This window comes from Lepidochelys kempii, chromosome 26, assembly GCF_965140265.1.
Source record: "Lepidochelys kempii isolate rLepKem1 chromosome 26, rLepKem1.hap2, whole genome shotgun sequence".
Lineage (NCBI taxonomy): Eukaryota > Metazoa > Chordata > Testudines > Cheloniidae > Lepidochelys > Lepidochelys kempii.
In genome coordinates, this window is record NC_133281.1 from 5541869 (window position 1) to 5567496 (window position 25628).

General features: G+C 55.5%; 1 protein-coding gene across 11 annotated transcripts in view; it reads left to right on the forward strand.

Annotated features, from left to right (window-relative positions):
• The window catches only part of DMTN (dematin actin binding protein), a 33788-nt gene extending 8930 nt beyond the window's left edge, over positions 1–24858 (forward strand). For 2 of the 11 annotated variants that reach the window (XM_073324987.1, XM_073324988.1), the window contains exons 2-17: positions 10392–10455; positions 11247–11303; positions 13130–13247; positions 13741–13896; positions 14133–14177; positions 15203–15311; positions 15788–15844; positions 15963–16115; positions 16486–16595; positions 16785–16890; positions 17277–17341; positions 18073–18121; positions 19278–19285; positions 19963–20022; positions 20420–20500; positions 21901–24858. In XM_073324987.1, the coding sequence (XP_073181088.1) occupies positions 11257–11303; positions 13130–13247; positions 13741–13896; positions 14133–14177; positions 15203–15311; positions 15788–15844; positions 15963–16115; positions 16486–16595; positions 16785–16890; positions 17277–17341; positions 18073–18121; positions 19278–19285; positions 19963–20022; positions 20420–20500; positions 21901–22014 (1278 nt within the window). In that variant the 5' untranslated portion in view covers positions 10392–10455; positions 11247–11256 and the 3' untranslated portion in view covers positions 22015–24858. Of the gene's footprint in view, positions 1–6885; positions 8039–10391; positions 10456–11246; positions 11304–13129; positions 13248–13740; positions 13897–14132; positions 14178–15202; positions 15312–15787; positions 15845–15962; positions 16116–16485; positions 16596–16784; positions 16891–17276; positions 17342–18072; positions 18122–19023; positions 19153–19277; positions 19286–19962; positions 20023–20419; positions 20501–21900 lie in introns of those variants that run through there. The other 9 variants (XM_073324989.1, XM_073324990.1, XM_073324992.1 and 6 more) reach the window with 7 other exon arrangements.
• Positions 24859–25628: the final 770 nt, after the last annotated feature.

Consider the following 25628-nt stretch of genomic DNA (forward strand, 5'->3'; position numbering starts at 1 on the left):
GCCTGGATTTCAATGTGTGTCAGGACTCCTGGGTTCTGATCATGCTTCAACAGGAGTTGCATGCAGGAGTTGCATGCACATGGTTGATGGGATAATTGGACCCTTGGGTGCTCTGCCCCTGGCTCACTGAGTGACCTAAGGCAAGTCATTTCCTCACTCTGTGCCTCAGTTTCCCACCTTTACTGTTTCCTGCAGGAACACGGGGCTTAATTCACTGACATGTGCAGGGCTTTGAGCTCCTTGGGTGGAAGCCTCTGTAGACGCCAGCTAGCAGATGCTGGCTCACAGTGGATATTATCAGATTTCCCTCCTGCTCTCCAGGATATTGGCTCTAAATGCCCCTGGGGCGGGGCGGAGGAGGCAGCGAGGCTGGGCTGTGGCTGGAGCTCCTGCTGAAGGATAGCGACTGGAGGGCAGGTCAGCCTAGACGCTGAGACAGCAGAATCTTTATTTGGAAGCCCTTGTCTCTTCTCTGTCCTAGGAAAAGAGCAGGATGGAGAAGGGAGCAATTGCCCCTCGGGTCGACAGGGCTGGCCCCCAGCATCCCTGTACAGCAGGCGGGGGCACTGGGATGGGGTGAGGGTTGTTGGGGAGGGGCATTGTTGGTGTTTTAGTGGGAGGGGGTGGCTATCAGTGAGGAGGCAGGGGGTGCAGAACTGCAGGTCTCAAGGCACTGTCCAGGATGTTCCCCTGGGCTGGGTGGGGCACCGGTGCCCTGCCCATCCTTCTCTCCGCTGTCCTGGAGCAGTGCGAAGAGGTGTCCAGCCGGGCTGGGTGTGTTTCCCCAGCGCCCTTCCCCACACGGCCACGTGCGTGCTTGGCTCGCGGGCCCAACTCCCCGTCTGTTTCAGGAACTTGTGACCTAGCATATCCCTCGCTTATTTATGGCTGTGAGTCTTTTCCATAGCAACCCTCACATGACGCCGCGGAGCGAGGGAGGGGGAAATGCCAGGGGAGAGAAACAATGAGAGATGGAGAGAAAGAAATAGAGGAAGAGTCATGCTGAGGAAGGGTGAGGGAGAAAGCGGGGATGAAATGCTGGGAGGGAGGGAGAGGAAATGGGGGGGGGAATGAGAAGGAGGAGAAGAGAGCGAGAAGGAGAGAGTGGGAGAAGGAAGGAAGAGGAGTGCATGAGCCATGCATTATACCCTCCCCCATCTCTCTCAGGCAGTAGCTCTCCGGAGGAGCTGCTCCTGCCCTGGCCCCTTGCCCACAGGCTGCTGCAAACTAACATGCTTGGCTGTTGTGAAAAGTCAAACCCCGGATTTCCTGGAGTGGGGGGAGCCGGCCTCCTAAATCACCCATGTCAGCCCAGCTTTGTGCACTGAGAACCTCCTGTCCCCAACTCCCCCCCGCCCCAACATTGTGCTCTGAAAGGTTACTATGCTGGCAATGCTCAACGCCGCTCTGTTCTCTAACCCTCTTCTGTGTCTGTCCCACAGGCTGGGGAGAGCATGGGATATCCTACTTGCCAGCCCCTGCCTGGGCACCACCCTGCTCTGCTATAGGACCTGGGAATCTGGGGCACTTTCCACAACCACCCAAAAACCTTTCTAGGGGTCAGTAGGTTAAAGTGGCCAAATGCAGTGATCTAGCTCTCTATCATCTTTTGCATTCTGGTTTGACTGCATGACTGAGAAGAGCTTATTGAAGGAAAACTAAAGTTAAGGGATTGTTGTTATTTGATTATTATTACTATTATTAATTATGATGAGACGCTGAGATGATTGATTATTATTATTATTTGTATCCAGGATCCCAATTGTGCTAGGTGCTGCACAAACATAGAGAAAAAAGATGGTCCCTGCCCCCAAAGAGCACACAATCTGAGTAAAAGCAGGCTAGCAGAGTTTTGCATTTATTTCTGAGCATGGTAAGGTATCTTGTGGCAGTGAGTTCCATAGTCTAGATCTAGCACCTGTCAAGTTTCTGTTTCCTTACATGAGTCTCCCACACTGGTTGACAGTCTCACAGTTCCAGTGGACTGGGGCTGCTGTGAAAGGATGTTCCAGTGGTTTGGTCACTTGTCTAGGACTTGGGTGGGACATAGGTTTAATCCCCTGGTCTGCCACAGATTTGGACAAATTGCTTAGTCTTTCTGTGCCTCAGTTCCCCACCTGTACAATGGGGATATAAGTGCTACTCTACCTCCCAGGGGTGTGTGAAGGTAAACGCCTTTCAGAGCGAGAAGTGCTTGGAGATCTGCTGAAAAGAGCTGGGTGTTACTCTTCGTGGGAGGCTGTGGTCATGGGGGAAGAGGCATCTCTTAGGTAGCCAGTGGCAGGCTTTGAATGTCAGGAGAGAGCTCTTGGACTGCGCTCTGTGTTTTGTTAGGGAGCCGGTGCAACTCCTGGAGCTCCTGGGCCATGTGGCTAAGCAGACAGGCTGCTGTAGTTTTCTCAGAGCATGTGGCTTCATCCTTACATAGAATAAACCCTGGAGGTCACCAGTCATCTCATCTGTGTCTCAGAGGATAGGGCACAAGCCACTGGCCAGCTGCGGAGGATAATGGGCACCAACAGCACCAAGGAGCCCAAAGGGGTCCCAAGGCTGCAGATTGGCTGAGCCTGAGAGATGAAGGCTCAGTAATGGGGGATGCTTGAGGAGAAGGCATGTTCTTCCAGGTGCTTCCCCCTTCCCACCAACATCTCTTCCGGCTTGCCTGCTGGGCTCAGCGTTAGCCAAGCGCTCTGGGTCCTGCCCGGTGCTGATCTCAGCCCACTGCTGGGAGAGCTGGGTGACAGGGCTGTATACCTTGGAGGTAAGGAGCCGCACTGCAGCCCGCACTGGCTCACCCTCTTCACGCAGATGCTGAACAGCCTCGGGGACAGAAGCAAGCCTGGCAGGACAGCGCAGGCCTGGGCTCTGGAGAGAACTGGGCATTGCCTTAGCTTTCCCACCTCCCGCGGATTTGGCTGGCACTTGGTCAAACCCATCGGCGCCATAACTCGGTGCAGAGCATGGGCCAGTCCCAACGCCCACAGCCCCGTGCTGCTCCACCCAGATTTGCTTGGCTTTCGGCTGTTCCTTTTCGGCAACCAGTCTCAGTGCCCAGTCCCTGTGGTGCTGGGGGATGGATGGAATCAGTTTGCTCCCTAGTGCAGAGAGACCTGGATCCCAGCCCCTGGTGGCTCACAGCTGGCCTGTGTGAGAATCCCAAACATGGGTAGGATCCAGCCTTATCTCTGATGGCACCCGCAAGCAGCCAGCACGTGTGCACTCAGACTGCCTGCCAAGGAGAGCCCGAGCGGCTGGAATCACTGGCCCAGGGAGATTGGTGGTTGCTAAGGAGAGAAAGGCTGCTGATTTGGGCGTTGGCACTGCTGTCTGCTCCAGATAAGTATGTTCTGGTGAAGTGCCCTGAAAGGGTGGGGTCTAGGCCACGGGAGCTGAAGGCAGTAGGTGAAAGGGACAGATTCTCAGGACAGTTACAGCTCTGCCTGCCTCCTCCTCTGGGCCTCTCATTTCTGTCTGCCTGCCTCCTTCTCTTCATCTACCATGTGTCAGACTCTCCTGTCTGTCTAATCGTCACCATGCACATCCTTCTCTCCAGGTATCCCTTTGGCTCATTCTCGCTTTTCGTCTGTCTCTAATCTAGCTGCTTGTCCCTTCCTTGATCCATCTGCCGGTCTGTACGTCTGGAGTCCTGTTCTTCTTCTCCTCATCTGTCTTGCCATATATATATTACATGTCCATTCAGGGCATGGGCACAGTGAATTGGCGGATGACTCAGGGTGCATGCAGAGCCCAGTCGTGCCTTGTATTGATCTGTGGCTGGCAGGCCAGCAACTGGGTGGTTTGAAAGGTGTGCGGCCCAGACGCTGTTATTGCGCAAGGGAGAGTCTGAAAATGTTCCTAAGTAGCTGCCATGTCTCCGAAGGAGCTCACCGTTCCCTCGATGGGAAATGGCTTTTGGCTGCTTCCAGGCAGGACCTAGATAAGGGCCCCAGGGAGGGAGTGAACCCCTGGGCCAGGGCATGGAGAACGGGTCCGATGGGAGCTGGCAGCTGCAGGTACATGGGGGGCAGCCAGGGATGGAGAGCAATGTTCTCGGTGATTATTTTGGATAATGTGATTATCATCTACAAATACCCACGGGTCTGCCTGGCGGTGAGGGCCAAGCAGCTGCTTTTGTCGGCTTTGTCAAAATGTTCCAGCTCAGCCAGATGTGACTCCCGTGACCCAGTACGGATAGTTGCCTGGCCAAGCAGTGAGTGGGGGTGAGGTGATCCCAGCCTGCATGCAGCCTCTTCCGATGCTCCAGTTTGCTGATGCTCCCCTGGGCTCCATATAACTACCCAAGATTTGCTCCTCCTTTCCTGGCCTCCCTTCCTCATTCTGATTTCCTTCCTGCTACTCTCCCTGGCCCATAAGAATACCTGTCATCACACACTGGGGTAGTGGTTCATCCCCAATTTTTGTGCCAGACATGGACCACCTGGGACATGTTACCTCGAAGGCAGTGCCCTGCACTCACTTGGAACATCCATGGAGGACCACTGGGTGGAGCATTCTGCACCTCACATGGAATTAGATATGGTGTTATATTGAAGCGTGTGACGTACCACTGACTTGCACGGATCACCCCACTGTGTGTGTGGGACATGGCTTAATGTGGAACTTCTCCAGTTGATATGTGGGATGTGGCTTCACAGAGTTTCTCCCCAGTGAATACCTGGGATTGGCTTCATGTATTGTAGATCTTTACCATTGAATACGCAGGATGTGGCTTTATGTGGATTGTCCCAAGTGGATACGCAGGACATGGTCTCATGTGGATTGTCCCAAGTGGCTACATGGGACATGGCGTCACATGGTTTGTTCTTATTGAATACATGGGGGATGTGGCTTTATGTGGATCATCCCCAGTGGATACGCAGGACATGGTTTCCTGTGGGTCATCCCCAGTAAAAACACGAGATGTGGCTTCATGTGGATTATCCTTAGTGAATATGTGGGACTTGGCTTCAAGTGGATTCTTCTCGTTGAACATATGGGGAGTTGCTTCGTATGGATTGTCCCCAGTGGGTACATGGGAGGTGGCTTCGCATGGAGATCATTCCCATTTAATACATGGGAGGTGGCTTCACGTGGATCATCCCCAGTGAATGTGGCTTGATGTGCATCTGCTTCATATGCTACGTAGGAACTAGCTGATAGTTAGGTTGGGTTTGGTTTAGCTAAACAGAGTGTGAAATGTGCTTACGTCACCTACTCCCGTTCTGTGCATTTCCAAATATACTATTTGCTGCCAGGCACCAGGAGAACTTGGACTCATCCAGAGGGGCGGTACAACGGACTGGGAAATCCATGAGATTTACACACAATAAGGCTGCGTCCAGGACATTTGTGGTTCCTGAGATTCCAGTGCACAGTGTATCCCCGTGCGACAGGCGTCAGCTTCCACCGGAGCCCAAATCCCCTTTACAGCGGGTGGCCTGGGATTTCCAAGGGCTCTCCTTATCTGCTAACAGCAAATCCCAGTGTCGGGAGGAGCGGGGCCTCTGCTGAAGCCATTCCCAGGAAGTCAGGGACTCCACCCCTGGCTTTGCCTGCAACGGTGCCTGTGGAAAGTCTGAGCTCATGTATCCTGTGCTAGTCAGCTACTCAGCGGGCCTGGTCCCTACAATACATCCTTATCTAGCTAGCGTCCCCCATGCACCCTGCTGTGCCGTGCTGCGGCACAGAGAGAAAGAGGCTTTGACAGGCAGACGAAATAGTCCTTTGCCCTTCCTGGCGCCGTCCATTGAGGATTTCGATGCACTTCACAGGCACTCATGAATTAAGGCTCACAGCCCCATCCCTGGGAAACATCCATCCCTGTTTTATAGATGGAGAATCCCAGACACAGAGAGGGTCTGGGTGCAGCCTCTGGAGAAGGGGAGAAGAAGTGGGGCTGGATTTTTGTGCCCACCTGGAATGGGTTCTGGGTGTGGCTGCCTGGCCAGAGGAGAGCCAGAGCTGCATTTCTGCCTCTGCTAGCCTGGATTCTGGCAACACAGCACCAAACCAAAGGGTTATTTGGAGTGCGTTTCTGGCCCAGAGGTGGAGAGATTCCCAATGAGACTGATGAGCCCTGATGGTGACTGTGTCTCCTGGAAGACAGATCAGGGTGGCATATCTTGGGACCGGCGGATGCTCAACCTTTGGGGGACCTTGGTCCCTCCCCTCTTCCATTTCGGGAGGCAATGGCTGAGTGTTATAAGCCTCAGGTTTGAAACTCCAGAGCTCCTCAGAATCAAAGGCTAAAAGCCCAGCAGGGCCACTTCAGCTTTTCAATATTCCATGGTAAAAAAACACTGAGTTCCAAGAACGTATTGCATGTGAGCCTCTCCTGGAACAATGGCCTCCGGTGCAGGTGTGCAAAATTCTCATTATACAGGGGTACAATGCACCTTGGTCCTAGATAGCACTGCTGTGCAATGAGCTGCATGTCACCCCTCCAGCCCAGACCAGAGGTGACCACATCTCAGAGTCCCATCAGGGTGAAAGTTGCTATGGAAACTTAAGAGATTGACTCAGTGCAAGACAGTGTAGACCCTCCCCATTCGGAGTATGAGGATTTTTTGCTCTCTCCCCACTCCCGCCCTAAAGGAGAATTTCAGAGAAAAGCAAGAAACTGGTAAAAAAAGGAAAAGAGGGGAATACAATCCCTCCCCTTCCCATTCCCTCCCTCTGACGGCCCCAGCCCCTTCTGTGCTGGGTTCTTTTCCTTCCCAGAACTGCACGGCTGCCTATTAGCACTCCAGGGCCGTGTGCTAAGTGCAGCCAGGCTGCTGCCCTTGCTCCCCACCGGGGCCTTCTCACCCAGCGTGCTGGCTGGGACAAAAGGCGTAATTAACTCTGCTCTGACTGTCAGCGCCCGGTCAACAAGCGCCTGCGATAACAAGCCTCGGAGCTGGGCCCTGGCACAGGACCACCTGCCCAAGGCAGGGCGGGGCGGGGGGCGTGCTGCAGTCCCACGAAGGGGAGACAAACTCCTGCTGAGGAAAAGCCAGACGGAGTGGAGCCTGTTCGACTCCGCTGGGCTGAGGGAGGCCGAGGCCTCTGAACAATAAACCCATTGTGTCCCCCCCTCCCTCCGACTGGAGGGCAGGACTTACCTACAGCATCAGCGGCTGGGGATGGCAGGTGAACCTGGCCTCCTGGGCTGCATGCTTCAGGTGGCATTGCTGGGGGAGTCCCTTACAGACTGCCAGACAAACGCCAGCCCGGCCCGAGCCAGGGCCGGGAGGGGAACTGGCCCCTGAGGGGTCTTGGCATGTCTGGGTCTGCGCCGTGCCTGTTATATGATGGAAAGGCAAAGGTCCCCCGACTGTTGTCAGGGAGACTGAGGCGAGGCCTGGGCTTGTGCTGATTGGCTCAGAGCATGGAAAGCGCTTCATTCTCACGACCGCTCCGCATCGGGCCCCGCGCTTCTTTGGATAATCTGGGCCCAGGCGTCCAGAGCGCCGTATAACCAGAATGAACCCTCACAAGCCCCTGCACTAGGTCCTTTTACAGATGGGGAAGTCGCCCTTTTGCAAATGGGGAAATTGAGGCATGGAAGGAAAGAGGCCACTGATTTTGGGTGCCTCGGGGTTTCACCAAGCAGCTTCTGCCCATCCAAAAATCAAGACAATCAGCATGAGGAGCTACTGCCGAAAAGGTTGACCTGCTCCGGGTCACCCCACAAGCCTGTGTCAAAGGCCCCCTGGGGATCCTGGCCCCTGTGCTTAGGCCACAGGCGTGTTTTCATGTGTCCTCTGAGAGCCGTAGAATTGAGCTTGGTTTGGATGCTAGTTCCCAGAGTTTGGAGGAGGACAGTGCTGGATAAAGGCTCCCCACTTTGGTCCCAAGCAGGGCCCGCGGAGCCCTCCCTCCCGGAGCCTCAGCAGTTGGCGGCTGCTCTGAAGGCCGAAGCAGATGGAACCCAGGAAAGCTGGAGCATATCGAGTCTCTCCCTTTGAGGTGGCACATGCCCCCTCTTCCCTGCTGTGGGCACTGACAGACTGGCAACCTCTTGCAGCCTGGGAGGCGAGGAATGGGGGAGATGGAGGTGTGTGTAATAACTGGGCAAATTGCCCCCCACCACAGCCTGCAACACAGGGAGACTAGAGACGGCTCCGGAGTTGGATTACTCTGGTCCCTGCTAGCCTGGCCCAGTGAGACAGGCCACGACTGCAAGGATGCGTTTTCCAGGCAGTGGGTTGGGGGGCGGGGGTATTGATCAGAGATGTCTCCAGCTGGCAAGTGCGTCTGGAGGGCAAGGCTTGGGTTTCAGCTCTCAGGACAGAGAGCAGCTCGGGGAGAGTGGGGGCCGCAGAGGAGACGCCAGTTGTGGAGCTGATAAGGTTCTGGCTGGGAGCGGGGCTGCTGCATAGCTCTGTTGGGTACTGCCTCCCCGTGTGAGAGGTGCCCAGATGAAGGGGAGGGTGCACCAGCACTCAGAGATGGATCAGAACCGGAGCCGGTAGTCTGACCCACTCCCAAACTCCACGGCTCAGGTAAAATGGGACCCATGTCAGAACTTCACCCCTGGTGGTGCAAGATCCAAACCTGATTGATGAGGCTTTGCACCCTCCAGAACAGCCCTGGTTTTGCCCATCTCTGCCTGGCTATTAACCTTGGGGTATTGAGGGGTTGGCAGTAACCCCTGACGGGGGTGATGCTGTAACTGGGGAAGAATCCAGAGTCTGGGGGTATCAGAGCCCCACCAAGCGGTCATGTTAGGGGGCACTGCCAAAGACTGGGGACTGGAGACATCAGTAGGCCCCAGGGGGGCACAGTAGAGCCTAACACCTGCCTCACTCCATCTCCCTCATCCAGGTGCACAGAGTGATGGGGGCTTGTCCAGAGAGCAAAGGGACAGACTCACAGAGAGCAGAGAGGATTTCCCAAAGGAAGGGGAGTAGGAAGGAGCCCCCTTTTGCAGGGGTGGGGTCAGCGATCCGTCCCCACATGTACCCCCTGCAGTAGTGATTAATTTGTAATGAGAGAGGTGCCAGGGCTCAAGCAATTCTTTTACTTTCATAACTGACGTAGCAAGCCCAGAGGTGCCGGAGCGATGAACTGCCAGGCCCAGAGGTGCCGGGGCTCAGCCCTGGCAAGCTCTGGCACAAATGAAGCACTGCCCCGAAAGGCCCCACCTTCCAGAGGCACAGGCTGCCCCATGGCTGCGGAATGGGCTGAGCTGCTCCGCTGTCTGTCCGGTGCCCCAGGGACTTCCTGGAAAGCCCTTGTTGACCGGACTTTATAGTCGGAGGTGGGGGGAGCTGGGCAGGGCCGGATACGGAGAGCGAGCACGTCTGTGTCATTGCTGAGAGCTTGGGAGGCATCCAAATGCACTCTCTGTCACTTCCCATTGTCCCAAGAACAATGGCTCAAAACAAGTGCAATGATCCCACCGCTCAGTGCATGGAAAGACTCAGCAGTGGAGGGTCCTGCCTGGCTGGGAGCCCAACTGGCTGAGATCACTGCAGGCTCACCGGCACTGCCAGGTCCTCCCTGCCCATGCCCTGAAGCGGTAGAGCCATCTCTCAGTGTCCTGGGCTCTGAGCAGGCTATGCGTGCTTCAAGCCATGCCGTCTCCCCATACCCTTGGCTCTGGACAGGCTGTGCGTGTTAGCTCAAAACCGGGGCTAACTGACAACTAATAAACTGTAACTGTAAATGGGGACTCATTATTGAGCAGGTCTGTTTCCAGTGGGGTCCTGCAGAGATCGATCTGTTCTTGGCCCTACACTATTTAACATCTGTATCCATGGCCTAGAAGAAAACATAAAATCATCCCTGATAAAGTTTGCATATGACACAAAGACTGGGGGAGTGGTAAATAACGAAGAGGACGGGTCACTGATACAGGGCAATCTAGATCGCTTGGTAAGCTGGGTGCAAGCAAACAATATGCATTTCAAAAATGGAAATGTATACATCTGGGAACAGTGTGCCACTCCGCCATGCCATGTGGGAGACTTCGGCAAAATTCCTGCAGGAAGGGGTTCCCGCCCTGGGCCACACAGGAGACTGGCTAGCTCACCAGTTCAGGTCTCTTGCTCTCTGGGTGGGGAGCACTGCACTGCTTTAGGGAAAGGAAAGCTTGTCCCAGCTTAATAGAGCCTGCTCTGGCCATTTAAGGAGCTACACTAGCTCCCAAGGGAACCCCATGCAGGGAGAGTGCTGCTCAGCTGGTGGGGGATGCAGGGGTCTGAGGATGGCAGAAGTTTCAGTTTCCCCTCATCTGACATGTGGTTCATGGACACCTCCCCAGGTGTCTGCATCCAAGCTGCCCTGGCTGCAGAGACCGGACCGTGGGAGAGGTGGTGTGTGGGTGGGTGTGAAGAGGGGATCAGCGCGCCGTGTCTGGTGCGTGGAAGGATCTCACCTCTCCCCATCTCTATCCCCCATTGCAGAGGGAGCATCTGACCCGCAGCCCAGCCTAGGAACCCAAAGGGATGTGGAAACACAGAATCACTGGTACATAAACCCCTCATCAGCATCTCCCCGCCCCTCAGGAGAGATGGGCCAAACCCAGAGTTATGTATCCAGCTCGCCCAAGCCCTCAGGCTGAGGAGATAGTGGGACCCACATCAGAACCGCAAGCCTCATCCCCCCACCCCATTCCCCTTCCCAGCTTTGCCCCCTCCACTGTGCAGCCTCCTGTTGAGCCTGATGATGAATATTTCAGAGCCCGGCTGTGTGCACCTCACTTTGCATTAGCATCAGATGCCTGCAGGCGGCTGGCTTGGCCCGGTAACGGGGCGAGATGAAAAGCCCAGGGAAACCGGGGCGGCTGCGGATCCAAGAACCAGACATTGCTCAGTGGCTGCATGCAGAGGCCCCTTCTCACTCCCTGATGGCTTTGATCTGAACCTCTCCGAGCCTTGATTCCTCCCCATGTACACACAGTCCGGGCTCTCCCTCCTTTATTCCTCCATCCCCTGACCCACTATGGCAGTGTGCCGGATGGACCCGCCCTCGGGGATCATTGCAGACTCCTGTCCCCACTTGAGACAGGAGCAAAGGTCTAAGCAGCAGCCTCACCCAAGCAGATGCGCCAGGCCAAGTCCTGGCATCAGCTTTGCACCACAACTGGGCACAGGGGCAGCAGGCTGGGTACCTCTCCCCCCCTCGAGCTGTTGCCAGGACCCAGGGGGTCAGGCAGCTCACCCTTTGGGACCCTGAACAAGGGTGGAGACCGTAGCAACAGGATGCCTTTGCCCAAGCTGATTGCTGTGAACGAACCTTCCTCCTTCACCCCCTTGCAGGACTCTGTGCATGACCCGGCCCTTCCCGCAGGCGACGGAATGGAAAGGTTACAGAAGGTAAATGAACTGGGTCAGACTCTTCAGGCCTCCTCTTTGCAACCACCCCGGACACCCTGGTCAAGGCGTAGGGGGGTTGGCATGCTGGATGGCCCCATATAGGAATGCAGGAGGCTTTCTCCTCCAGGGGGCCACTTCAAGCCCAGCCCCACTCTGTTTGGGGGCCTCGTGACACTAACTGGTGGGTCTCAGTGTGCTCGCTAGCAGACAGGTGTCCACAGCACAGAGCCGCTGGCACCAGCAGGCCCCATAGTTGGCAATCTCTGCAGAGAGATCAAGGGCCCCTCCTGCTGCTGCGGGGACTGCCCAGGTGCATTGGCAGAGGGCACAGGAGCCAGCACTATACCTGCTCTGAGGGGGTGCAGTGGCAGGAGAGAACCTGGGAGCATTCCCTGCCCGGTGCCACGCCAGGTGATGGGTAGATGTCAGTTTCTGAGCAGGACAAGGGGTGAGCTGGCAAAGGCTGTGCTGGGCCCTTCTGCACTCAGCATTGCAAGGGCCACACAATTGCATGCTGTTAATTGCAATCACTAGATGCTTCTGAGGAGCTGGGGCATGCAGTTGCTGTTACCGGAGAGCAAAGGAGCAGGGTCTAGTCTTCACTCCATCGGCCCTAGGGGCTCCGCCCCTTGCTAACTGGATTTTGGGCAGACAGCACCACCTAGTGCTTACTGCAGCTCTCATGGACACGTCTGCTGAAGCTGCTGGCAGTGCCCACCTGTGCACACCACTGCTGCCTGCCCCAACAACGTGACCTGCTTTGGGCTGCGGGAGTTGGAGACCTAGCTGTGCTCTATGGGGCAGGAGCTGCAGATTTCCCTCAACTTGCGTGGCAACTCCTGACCTGGACCAGCTGAGTTTTAATTTCTAGTTGAACGTGATTTGTGTTTTGGGAGGAGCTGCAGTTCATAGCTATTCTCCACATTAAAGATTAATTGTTCCCTGAGTCCCAGCCTTCCCCACACACGCCATGAGTCTTAGAAACGCAGGGACTGCCAGACTGGATCAGACCTGTGCTCCATTTAGCCCAGTATCCTGGCTTTGACCAGCTGCTTCAGAGGAAGGGGAAAGAAACCCCAGGGGGCAATTATGGAATAATCTCCCTACAAGGGAAGATTCTCCCTGACCCTCAACAATTAGAGGTTGGTTTGTGCCCTCAAGCAGGAGGGAGGTTGTATCCCCTCTATTTTCTCCTGTTCTGTGGGTGTTCTTGTGACTCATATAGAACTCCGAGCCTTTTTGAATGCTGTGTGCTCTTGGCCTTGATAGTATCTGGTGGCAGTGAGTTCCAGAGGTTCACAGCCCCCCCCCACCACCTCGTCAGTCAAACCTGAGAGCATATGTAGGCAAGAAAGTGCCAAGGAACGGGGATATCAGAGGGCTGATGTCCTTCTGGATTGCCTAGGTCTTGCGCTGAGAATCAAGGCCCTCCTCTCTGGGAGTCAATTCCACTGATCTCCAGCCCTTCCTACAGGTGCAGTGGTGGGAACACACACACACGCACAAACACACACATACACAGGTACACAAGCACACTCGCACATGCACGCACACACACTATTCTCTGCACCATGGCCTTCCCCCTCCAAAGCCATATCTAGCCAAATGGTGCTAAATTGACATATCCAAATGGCACATCCATATAATATCCAGCTAGGCAGGGTGGGGCTGTTGGGTTTGGGACTGTAATTCCCACCTGGAAGGGAGTGAAGCTCAGCAGACAATGACTGCTACCCTTGGCATTGCTGCCTCTCTGTGTGCCTCTCAGTGGGAGCTTACCTGGGTTTTCTCTTGCCTTGCCCTATTGGCTGAATTGATGAAGCCAGCAGCGGAGAAAGAAACTCACAGAGGTCTCTCCCTCCTTTCCAGCAATCTTTGACGTCCCCTGGGAGTGTCTGTTCCTCCCGCGGGTCCAGCGTCCCAGGATCACCCTCCAGTATTGTGGTGAGTGCTGTTCATGTCACATCTCCCTTTTGGGGGGGGGGTCTCTAAAGCACCCAAACTCCATGTGGGCAGCGTAATATAGTGATCAGAGCAAGGTCATGGGAGTCAGGACTCGTGGGTCCTGTTCCCGGCTCTGGGAGAGGTGTACGGGTTAGTGTTTAGAGCAAGGGAACGCAGAACTCCTGGGTTCTCTTCCTCACTCTGGGAGAGAGTCTGGTCTAGTGCTTAGAGTAAGAGAATGGGAGTCAGGTGTCCTGGATTCTAATCCAGGCTCTGACCTGCTGTGTGACCTTGGGCAATTCCCTTCCCCTTTTCTGTGCCTGTGTTTCTCCATCTCTAAAATGAGGAGAACAATCCCTTCCCAATTCCCAGATGGGCTGTGAGACCTCAGCTCCAGGCAGGAAAGCATCGTGGACCCTGCCCTGCACTGGGAGAAGCTCAGACACCTGCTTGAGGCTTTTCTGGTTGAGAAGGAGCTTTTCCTCCTTCACAGGCCAGAATGGACAATGAGGTTCTGGGCTACAAGGACCTGGCGGCCATTCCCAAGGACAAGGCGATCCTGGACATCGAGCGCCCTGACTTAATGATCTATGAGCCCCATTTCACCTACTCCCTCATGGAGCACGTGGAGCTGCCGAGGAGCCGAGAGGTGAGGGTGTCTCGGTTGGGGCCTGGTCGCTCTGTGTTTGTCCCCTCTCTGCCAAACCCCCATCAATGGCTGAACCAATGTAAGCTCTGTGGGCAGCTCCCATCTGGCTAAGGGGAGATGCTTTCACCTTGCTGGGCTGCCGGACAGGAATGTACCAGAAATCTTTACTGCGTATCCCAGTGGTTGCAGGATGGGTCAAGTAAATGGCATCTGTCTCTCTCTGCTTCCTCCCACAGCGGTCCCTGTCCCCCAAATCCATCTCTCCTCCTCCTTCTCCAGAAGTGAGTACTCCCACACCTTGCCTCCTGCTTAGTTGTCTGCAGGCGTCGCTTGCTCACAGGCAACAGAAACCCACAGAGCCTGAGGTCCAACCAGCCTCCCCCATGATGCGCCTTGTATTCTAATCACTGTGCTCTCGCTCCTATCATGATCACTAGGGAGACTGCGGGGGGGAGGGAGCCTCTGGGAGGGTCTACACTATGTGACCCGGGTTTGTGGACTTGCTGTTTCCAACCCCAGCCATGCTAACTTGACCTACACTGCGAAGACCTTCTGACTCAGGTCTGCTGCTTGCGCTGCGTCCGCACTGCTCAGTGACAGGGCGTGGACTGGGACTCGGGCTCTGACCCACCCCGCAGTAGGGTCCTAGGAATGCAGACAGATTTGTGTGCGGATGGAAGGGGGCTTGGGCTCAAACAAGGGCTTAGTGGCTGGTGTAGACATCCCCCTGCAGAGGCTCTACCAGGGCAAGGCGTTACTGGGACAGGTGTCAGGATTGGTCCCTGACGCTGCCTGGCTGACAGATCAATGGATGAGTGGATCCATCTTTTCCAAAGGCTACTTCCCCACTGGCTCATCAAATGGCTCCTCCACTGTCCACACGCCGTGGCTCTGTCTTGAGCATCCGCACTACTGGCTGAGGTGAGATCAGCTAGTCCAGAAGCTCAGTGGAGTCAGAATCCAGGGGCTTAGGTTGCACTTGGACCCTGATTAAACAGGAGAGTTTTAGAGGCTGGATTAAACTAACGAGCCCTGTGAAAGATGAGGGAGATGGACAGCTGGACTTCCAGTATGCCTTGAGGCCAGCTTTGCCATGTCTCACCATTCCAAGCACTGTCAGTCTTTCCTGAGAGATCCGGGAGAGATTTCCCTCCCAAGGGGTGGGACTGAAATATTAGGTGCAGTCTGGGCTTGGCAGTTACGTCTCTGTCTGAGCAGGCAGCATGGGCCACTGTCAGAGACAGGCTGCATGGGGCGCTGGTCTGTCCCGGGGCAGCAGCTGCTCTGACACGGGCTCTGTTCACAGGTCATCCGGGACTGGATGGAAAACAAGTCCCTAGGAAGTGCCTCCCAGGCACCTAGTCGCCGGACCAGCAGCACAGCCCGGAGTGGAGTGCACCACTTCCACCGACCTGGTACGGCCCACACCCTCCCTGGGGCTCGCCAGGGCTCCCTGCATGGGTGCGAGGGCAGCAGGACCCCAACTTCAGGGCCACACACTATACTGAAATCCTAACCAGAGACCCAAGACCAGACCCTGCAACCCCATCCTCCCTGCTCCTAATCGGGTGCCTTTCCCCCTCCACCAGCCTGAGTCAGGTGAGCCCGGAGCCAGCACCTGAACCCAGCTCGGGGACTGGGACCCACTTGTCCTTCCTCCCAGATCCCACCAGCATGGAGCAGGGTGAGCGCTGTTCCGCATACCCAGAGAGCAGGGACAGCAGGAGGGCAAAGCCTCCCCCACCAGTGGGGCCCTACCTCCTCTAGGAGTGAGAAGGAAGCTCAGCTGTGGCTGCCCATCGGTGCCAGTGGTGCCAGTGGGGTTGGCTCACTGGGTTGCCCGCTCCGTCAGTGGCATTTCTCACCCTCCTCTTCCCCTCCCCTCCTCTAGAGACCAACACCATGGAGCTGAACATATACAAGAAGCCGCCGATCTACAGGCAGAGAGGTGAGCGCGGCTGCTTCCTCACCCCGGCCTTTGGGTGCTGGGTTGGGACATTTGGGGGAGGGGGCGCAAGGCGACGGGGAAGCCAGGCCTCAATTTTCTGTCCCTCTGTCTATTTCAGAGCCCTCGACGGGAGCCCCACAGAGCAAGCACATGATAGAAGACCAGATAATTGAGTGCTCCAAGTTCCCTGCAGCCCAGGCCCCGGATCCCAACCAGCCAGCCAAGATCGAGACGGATTATTGGCCCTGCCCTCCCTCCCTGGCCGTCGTAGGTAGGTGATGGCAGGGTGTTTTACCTACAGGTGGGAGACTCTTATCAGACCCCCCCCCCAAGCTGAGCGGGGTCAGTACTGAGATGGCAGACCACCAAGGAAAGCTGAAGCGTTGATCTGAATCAGCATCGAGGCCCCATTATGGTGACTGAGGGGGCTGGGCAGATGGGACATACAGCCAGGGCCCTGACCTCTTGTGGTCATGAAAGATTCCCTGGCAATTTTTGCTAGCCCAGGTGTTGGGGTGATGCATTCTGCCTCCCTAAATTTCCCCAGTGGGGAAAGGATCCAGCCTCCCTCTATCTCCCTGCCCCCTTGATTCAGAGTCTTGCTCTTGCCCCGCACCCTGATGCCCTCTTTGGGTCCCCAGAGAAGGAGTGGAGACAGCGGAAGGCCTCCAAGAAAGGCATGGAAGAAGAGGAGGATCTCACGGAGGAAATGACTAACCTGCGTGAACTGCAGAAAGAGGAGCTGAGTAAGGTAGGATGACCTTGGAGGTGCTGGGGCTCCAGGAGGGCTGAGTCCTGGACTGTGCTGGGACTAGAGGGGGCTCCAGCTTGGAGAATGCTGGGATTTGAGGTGGGGCTGCTCCTTGGAGTATGCTGGGGCTGGAGGGGGCTGCGTCCCGGCATTGAGTCCTACCTGACCCTGACTGCTCCTTCTCCTCAGGTCACCTCAAATCTCGGGAAGCTGATCCTGAAGGAGGAGATGGAGAAATCTCTCCCCATCCGGAGGAAAACCCGCTCGCTTCCAGACCGAACGCCCTTCCACACCTGTGCGTGGGGCCAGGCAGTGTCCCAGACATGCCCTCCTCTCCTCTTCCCCCTCTCTGATGCTGAGATCCCCTCCCCAGTCGTTTCCTGCCATCCACGGGAGCAGCATCCATTTTAAGTCGATACCCTGACAAGTGACATTGTTTTGGTATCGTTCCAGGTGTTGGTTTTATTTAAATATTGATTGTTAGTGTCTGGGACTGGAGTAGCCCAGAACTCACCCCACAGCCAGTTCTCCTGGTCTGCTCCATGCAGCACCCTCTGCTAGGAGAGGGCAGGGCAGGAGTCACGGGGCGCTCCCCCCGGACCATCCCCTGCACTGCTTTGTACTAGGATTGCTGCAGGAACAATCAGCCCAGAGATGATACTGGCTCTTGCTCTTTTTCAGCTCTGCACCTGGGGAATTCCAGATCCTCCACCCTTCCGGCCTATGGGAGAAGTACCCTCAGCAGGGTAAGGCACTGGGCGACTGCAGTTCCCCGCTTCACCCTCCCCTTGCCTGCTGTGTCCTTGAGAGTGTGGTATTTTCCACATATTGTTCTTATCCGTTCAGATGATGTTCAGATCCAAATGGTGCCAAACAGAACCACTCCACCTGGGATCCAGCCTACGGTGCCCGAGTCTAGCCATGGCTGGGCTGTGTATCCCTGGGGGTAATGTCACAGGCTGGGACAGTCAGGAAGAGAGCTTGCCGGGAATTGAGAGACAAAGGCAATCAGCCAGTGAGAGCAGCTGACTCACAGCCCTGCTGGTGAGGGGACCCAGGGCCTTATGCCTTTGGGCCACTGGTTCAAATCTGGCCCACATCAGCAGCGATGGAGAGTCATTACCACTTTCTGGCTGTTCGGAGTCTTGTGTGAAATGAGTTTGTTGGGTCTCAGTCCAGCCCCAGTGGAACAGATCTCCTTGTCACCAAAACCACTCAGACTCCGCTCTTCCCCTTGAGCAAGGTGGAGGGCAAGGCGGAGAGCAATGCAGGGGGAATCTTGCTGGGTTGCCCCCTGGGATGCAGCTGCTCTGTGGGTGTAGAGGCCCCTCGTTCTTGGGTCTGTCAGCCTGGCCCTTCTCACCAGCTTCCAGCTGCTTCTTGCGTCAGTCCAGGAGGCAGTTTCTATCCAAGCACCCTGCCCCTCTCAGAGGCACTGCTACCCTGGTAGCTGATGCTGTCTGATTTCCTTTTGCAGCTGCAGTCAGCGGAGTTCAGCCCAACCAGCAGTGAGAAGGGGAGCCCAGGTAAGAGAAGCATACGGCACAAGGGACAGGTGCAGGGGAGATGTGTGTCTGGTCTGGTCTGGTCTGGTCACTCAACCCAGAGATGCCATTCAGAGTCATCAGCATCAAACTCTTGCTCATCTTAGCTGGGCCTGTCGGCCTGATGGGGGCGCTGTGTCACACGCCCCATGGGCCAGACCCCACAGCTGGTGTGAATCAGTGCAGCACCCGAGCACTAACGGAGATGCACGGGTTTACACCAGCTAAAGGATTCCAGCTCATACCTGCCCCCATCCCACTGCTGATGAGCTCTGGGCCTGGTGCTCTCTCTTCACCTCTTGCCCAGCCGCACAGGATGCTGGCAATAGCTGCCCCCACTCATTATCCTTGGGAGGAATGGATGGATTTGGTCTGGGTGGCCTCACGGCATCGGGGAGGGCTGGAGACCGAGTCCTGCCATTCCAGGGCACCAGTTTAAATTAGGCCTGGGATGGTAGCGTGCAGGAGCCAGGAGCTGCCAGCTGTCGGGAGGCCCTTAGCTGCTGGGTCTCAGTCCCCTTCCCAGCTGCAGTGTCCACCTGGCAGCCCTAGCAGAGAGGCCAAGGGCTGGCTGGCCGGTGGGAACGCCTTCCCCCCTAACCCCTAGACATCGGGGCACAAGGCAGTTGCTGGGCAGGGAGTGGGGGAAGCCTACCCAGCCGCTGCCACGCTGTGCCTGTTCAGGGGCCTTCGCTCCCCGGCCTGTCCTGCGCTGCTGGGATGGGCCATTACTCACGCCAGTGGGCGTCAACGCTCAGCCCCAGCAGCACAGCCTTTGCAGCCAGGCCCCAACTGGCCGTTGTCTGTTATCTTTGGATGCTGGGAATTCCAAAGCTTTGTGCAGCCCACGAAGGGTTAAATTGATATCTCTCCGCTCCCTGTAGACAGAGAAACCAGGCAAAATCCTCAGCTGGCGTAAGCTACATTGTATCTGTGGGCCAGATCCCCAGCTGGTGTAAAACCCACAATACTTCCATTGACCTCCTGCCGATTTCCACCAGATGAGGATCCGGCCCCTTGTTCTAAATGAGCTGGGACATACAGCCCCTGCACCCACAGCTGTGGAGTTGTGGGGTGGGGATTCTAGCAGGACGTCTGGAACTGGGGTTCTCTGAGCCCCTTTTCTTGTGTTTTGCAGGCCTGCAGGTAAGCGGTCGCCCTGCCGCTGAAGGGGAGACACTGGGAGCGGTGATGTATCTTGGGGGTGGCGGGGGAAGTGCCCCTCCCTTCCATTGCATGCTCAGCCTCTCCCAGCCTGGCTTGGCTGGCACCAGCTGCCAGGCAGACGGAGCTCAGTGGTGCAGGGCTGGAGTTGAGACTCAGACAGGACTACTGGGAAGGACAGGGACTGGAGCAGGGCAGCAGGGAAGGGAGGGGAGTGGCAACACCAGAGAAGGAGAGAAGGGCAAACTGAGGAGACAGAGAACCCCAAAGAGGCAGGATGGGGATGGGAGGTAGGGGGAGAGGGAGACAGCAGAGGCGCAGGGGTTTAGGAGCTCAGGTGGGGGCAAGGAGACAGCAGAGATGTGGGGATTCAGGAGCTCAGGGTGTGGGAAACAGAGACAGGGATTTAGGAGCTTGGGTGGGGACAGGGAGGCAGCAGAGTCACAGGGGTTTAGGAGCTCCGGGTGGGGAAGAGAGAAACAGCAGAGATGCAGGGGGTTAGGAGCTTGAGTGGGGGCAGAGTGGCACCCTCTCCAGTGCCTAGGCTGAAGCCCATCACCCTACTGTTTGTTAAGGTCCTTTTGGGGAGGTGGTGGGGACTCTGGCGTGGGAAGCCCTTTATGCCAGCCCAAGACTGACTGGGGGTTTGATGTCTGCAGAACGGCCAGCGGGGGAGGATGGACAGAGGGAACTCCCTGCCCAGCATGCTGGAACAGAAGGTAAGAGCCATGGCTGGGGGCTCTGCAGGCCCAGGTCCAGGGTCCAGGGTGGCCCAGCCATGGGCTGGGATGCTCACACATTTGCTTTGTTACCTGCTGCTGGCTGGCTGGTGCCTGTAGGTATGTGAGGTGGGGGAAATGCCCCATTGCAGGCGGAGCTGGGGGGTGTGGAGTAGCAGACGTGCCCTACTGCAGGCTTTCTGTGGGTGGGGGAACATGCCCCATTGCAGGCGGAGCTGGGGGGTGTGGAGTAGCAGACGTGCCCTACTGCAGGCTTTCTGTGGGTGGGGGAACATGCCCCATTGCAGGCGGAGCTGGGGGTGCAGGGTGAGAATGGGAACAGGGACGGGCATTTTAATGAACCCTTCTGTTTACCTGTGTTGTCCCTGGCTCTCAGATTTACCCCTATGAGGTGCTGATGGTGACGAACAGGGGTCGTGTGAAACTGCCTCCAGGAGTGGACAGAACAAGGCTAGAGGTGCGGATGGGGCATCTCGCTTGCCCCTGCAGTGTCTGGGCCAAGGGGAGGGAGCGGGGCCAAGGAAACCACAGCTGACAGATCCCCGGGGCTCGGTGGAGGGATGGTTCAGGGTAAAACAGCTGGAGAAATACACAGAGGGGAAGGGAATGGGGAAGAGGGAGTTAATGCTTTGTGGCCCCTGGACTTGGAGCACCGCCTGCTGCCACCCCATCCCCGAGCTGCCCTCCCCGGTTGCCTCTCTCCTGCACTCCCACAAACAGCCCTAGGTATTTCATTCTCTTGTACCCATGCTAAAGGTGGAAGTTAATTCGATTAGAAAAGGAGGGAGCCAGGCTCTTGCCCCATGACGACATGGGGTGGGCACCTGCCACAGGGGCCCAGGCACAGCAGACTCCATGGCCAGCACCTAGAATGGGCGCATGCATTGTGAGGTCAGGGACTCAGCTACCAGGGCGTGGGCAGCGTCTGCTGGAGCCCAGAGAGAAGCTCTGGCATTCAGGCCTGTTCTCCACACCATGTGGCAGTGGGTTAGCTGAAGGCATGATGTTAAACCGAGACGACTCTGGCCTGTCTGCGCTGCAGTCAGAGGTGTGACTGCAGCAGGTACAGATATCCCAGAGCTAGCTTTGATCTAGCTATGGTGGGTACCAACAGCAGTGAATCTGTGGCAGCATGGGCTGTACAAGCCCACGTCAGGCAAGCTAAACTGCTGTAACTAGTTTAAAGGCAAGAAAGAGAGTCTACACTGGGGTTTGCATTGGTTTAACTAAATCATTTTAAAACTGATTTATGTTAAACTGATGCAACTTCTGTGTGTAGACTCTAGACTCATGTCTAGTGTGAGGGTTTGTATTAGGACTGGATCGGAAACCGATTTTCCATCTTGTGAGAAATTCCATCATTTCAAAAAAAAATTGAGAAATTTTTTGAGAAACGAAATTCCAGTTTTTTGTTTGTTTTGCGTTGATCAAAATGTTTTGTTTCAATAAATTGGTTTCATTCTGATTTTGATTTTTAAAAATATTATATAAAATAAACAGTATTTGAAATGAAAAGTTGTTTAAAAATGGAAAATTGAATTTCCCCCAGCAAAACGCAGCGGTATACGCACACGTGTGCTCACACACGTAGACTGATCTGGCACAAACACATCTACACACAAACTGACCTCACAGGCGCATACACACTGATCTGGCATTAAACCACAGGCACTGATCTGGGGCACGCACGCACTGATCTGGGGCACGCACGCACTGATCTGGGGCACGCACACACAGACACACACAGATTTTGTGTGCACACATGCACCAACACACATACACACACTCTGATCTGGCACATGCACACACATACACACACTGACTGGTGCATAACACCCACTGTTTCTCTCCCTCCAGAGGCACCTGTCCCCAGAGGATTTCCTGCGTGTCTTCGAGATGTCCCTGGAGGAGTTCAGCAAGCTGGCCCTGTGGAAGCGGAACGAGCTGAAGAAGAAAGCTTTCCTGTTCTGAGCCTAGTGCCCAGCCTGAGCCAACCCTAGCCGTGATCTCAGTTAGTGTCAAACACAATCTCGCATCAGAGCTGCTTTAGGGCTACTGAGCCAGTTTTAACACCTGCCTCCCCTCCCTGAAGCCCCTCAGGCACGTTGATCCCTCATTCCCAGTTTTGCCTCTCCCTGGGGGATATCGGAGAGCCCCTCCCTGCCCAAACCTTCCCCCTCACATGCCCAGGGGGGCTGCTGGCAACACTGGTGGGCTACTCAGTCTGGGTCTAACCTCTTTTAATGGAGCCAGGGGAGGCAGAGTTGAACAAGTGGCGGGAGGAGCAAGCAAACCCTAGTCAGCTAAGGTCCCTGGGCTGGATGGTGTGTAGGGGCTTCTCGGGGCAGGGCATCGGTGTCCCTCTTTGCCTGTTGGGGTCGCGGCTGGTTCAGGCAGGATGGGAGCCATAGCTACTGGAGGGGGCTCTGGCAGGGGCCCTGGCTTTGCTCCCCCGGCTCAGCTTGGGGAGTGGACAGGACAGGGACACACCATAGTGCTCGATTGCTGGACGCATGTTGGTTTAGGTGTAAGGGAAGTCAAGGCTACTTCTACCTTGCTGCTGGGCCCTGACTGGCTCCCTTGCTTAAGGACCCTGCTCCCAGCCTTACTGCTCCTCTCGGGGCCAGCCTCCCTCCCTGTCCACACTGGGCAGGGCACATGTATACATCTGCATAGCTGTAACCCTGATGGGGCTGCCGGGTGTCACCATGGCTGTGTTTCTGAATGGCCGGTCAGCAATGGGGTTGTCATTTGCCTACAGTAGGCTCCAAAGAGCCATGATTTTCATTAGCACCCACTTCCCATGGACCCACCCACAGTTGGGGCCCCGTCCTTGTAATCAAGCAACCCTTGGTGGAACTGGGAGGGGGCACAAGAATTTCTCGCTGGAGAGAACTGGAGAATCAGAACCAACCCTTCTGAGGTCACCTCTGTCTCGCTCTCGCTCGCTCCTGGCTACCCCTTCCTCTCCCCACTCCCACCACCCCTCCCTCTAAATTCAATCCCTAGGTGGACGTGACCGAGCACCTCCCAAGTTCTCAACCCAATGGCCCAGGCTCTCAAACCGCAGGGCTCCCCATTAAGGCTACAGCCCCCACACCCCACCCCTTGCAGCTGCCTTTGGGGGAGGGTTGCTCTCAGCTCCATCATTTCAGGCCTTAGTAGTTGATGATTTTGCTCCTGCCCCTTTGCAGAGCCTCAGTCGAAGCCCCGTGGCCGCCCTGCCAAGCCCAAGGCTCTTCCCCAGGTTTGGCAGAGGAGTTTGCCTGGGCAATGAGAGACTCAGGGCTCGAGGCTTGAGCCTGGAGGCAGCTCATCATGTTCTCTCCAGCCTGGCATGTAATCTCTGGCAGCCATCCCACGCTGTCCCCCTCAGGCTTCCCGGCTAGGATTTCCCCCTCTCCGTGTACCCCATGGGGCAGCAATAACACTCTGCTGTGGAAACCACACCGTTGGTATACTGCCACAATCTACAGGCTGTCCCCTGGTGACACAGCAGGTGATATCCGACTCTGGCTTCTCCGCCGCAGTGCATAACCAACCAGGGCTCAGACAAGCCAGCTCTCTCTATGCCCAAGGATGGAATTTCCTCAGGTAGTGACAATATTTTAGAGCTTGTGTGGGTGAGGGGATGCCTGTGTCGATGCTAGGTGAAGGAGCAGAGAGGATGCCAAGGCAGGAGACTCTGGGCAGCTGCATCAGTAGCTAGGAAGCCAGGCCCTGCGCAGTGACCAGCAGAGACTGATGTGGTGCCGATCCCTTGTGGACCCCGGCCTCATCGCCAGGCCCTGGAGTTTGGAAATAATCACCCAAGATTGCTCTGTAGCCTGCAGACAACATGCCCCCCCCCCGGCCCCCAAACCCATACCCCGCACGCTTCAGAGCTGCCTGCAAGGAGCAGTGTGTCCTGGAAAGGGCAGGAAACTTACCAGTATCCTGGGGGGTTGTTCCACGCTATGCTTCTTGTTTGCCAGAGGGCGAGCACAGCTTCCAGCCCAGCTGCACTCCCCACCTCAGAGCCACCTCTGAGATCTCTCAACCAAGCAAAGAGTAAAAAGCTGAGAGACTCCCCCTTCCAGACAGTGCATTGATCAAAGGGGATCCAATAAGCCTATGTTTGGGTCAACTGGCCTGTCTCAGGCAGAGCCTTACCCAGCGGGCCAGGAGAATTACAGAGGGGTGAGCCACACTTTTCTCTGAAAGGTCGGGTGTTGGCAGGATACTGGCCTGGCAGCCCGCTCCTGCACATTGAAGTCTGTGGGAGCTCCCTATGTAGGACACATGCAGGACAGTCCAGTGGTCTGATCACCCATCCCATCTGGGCTACAGCACCTTACATGCCTCCAGGAACAAACCCAAGGAGCTAACAATTTCCTTTGCTTTGGGGTCTTTTTAAAAGTCAAAATAACCAGCGGTCAAATAGGGGAACTGGCCCCTCAGAGCCAAACGATTTCCTGGGCTGCTGCTCCTTTCAGTCCCCCTGCTGGGTCCTTTTTCTACTGTGCACCACATCTGCTCCCCAGCGCTGGCCTGAGACCCACTCCCTCACGCTTTCCCTTTCCATTTCCAACCACTGCCCCACCACTACACTTTGTCAGGATGTAAAGAATGTAATTTATTGGGAAACCCCTGGCCCATACTTGCCTTTCACTGCTACTTATACAACATATCTATAAATATATATATATAAATATGAATTTTTTTTCTGATTTGAATACAGTGATTCCCCTTTCTCTGTTTATTTTTGCTGGTGTCGGAGATTCCATGTGAGAGTGATTTTTTGCTTATAATTAAAGGTGAAATGGCTTTATTCAACACGCACCTCTGCTGATTTTCATTCCTGTTTGCTTTAGAGTGGGATTAAATATCATTCTGCACCTTCCAGACAAGGACTGCAAAGCAGTTTGCAGGCCTTAAGAAATTCAGCCTCACCCACCCAAGAGGGGATATTTGTAATTCAGTGTTACAGGTTGGGAAAGCGAGGTCCGAAGAGGAGGGACTTGCCCAAGATGACGCAGTGTGTCAGAGTCAGGTATTGCACCCAGGAGTCTGGACTGCTCATTTTTTCTGTTCTGGCCACTAAACTTTATTTAGCTCCATGAGCTAGGAATAAAATCCCAGGAGTCCCTGATTCCTAGTCTACTGCTCTAAGCACTAGGAAACACTCCCTCTTAGGCCGCTGACCCCCTAGGCTTGAGAACCAGAACTGCAGTCCAAGCCATAACATCCACACTGCTATTTTTAGCATGCTAGCTCAAGCCCCATTAGTGCAAGTTTGTCTAACTGGGCTGGAAGGCTGGCTCCCAGCTGCAGTGCGGACACACCAGAAGTGTCCAGTTTTTAATAGGTTTCAGAGTAACAGCCGTGTTAGTCTGTATTCGCAAAAAGAAAAGGAGGACTTGTGGCACCAGAGACTAACCAATTTATTTGAGCATAAACTTTCGTGAGCTACAGCTCACTTCATCGGATGCATACTGTGGAAAATACAGAAGATGTTTTTATACACACAAACACCCATTTTTTCATGGTTTGTGTGTATAAAAACATCTTCTGTATTTTCCACAGTATGCGTCGGATGAAGTGAG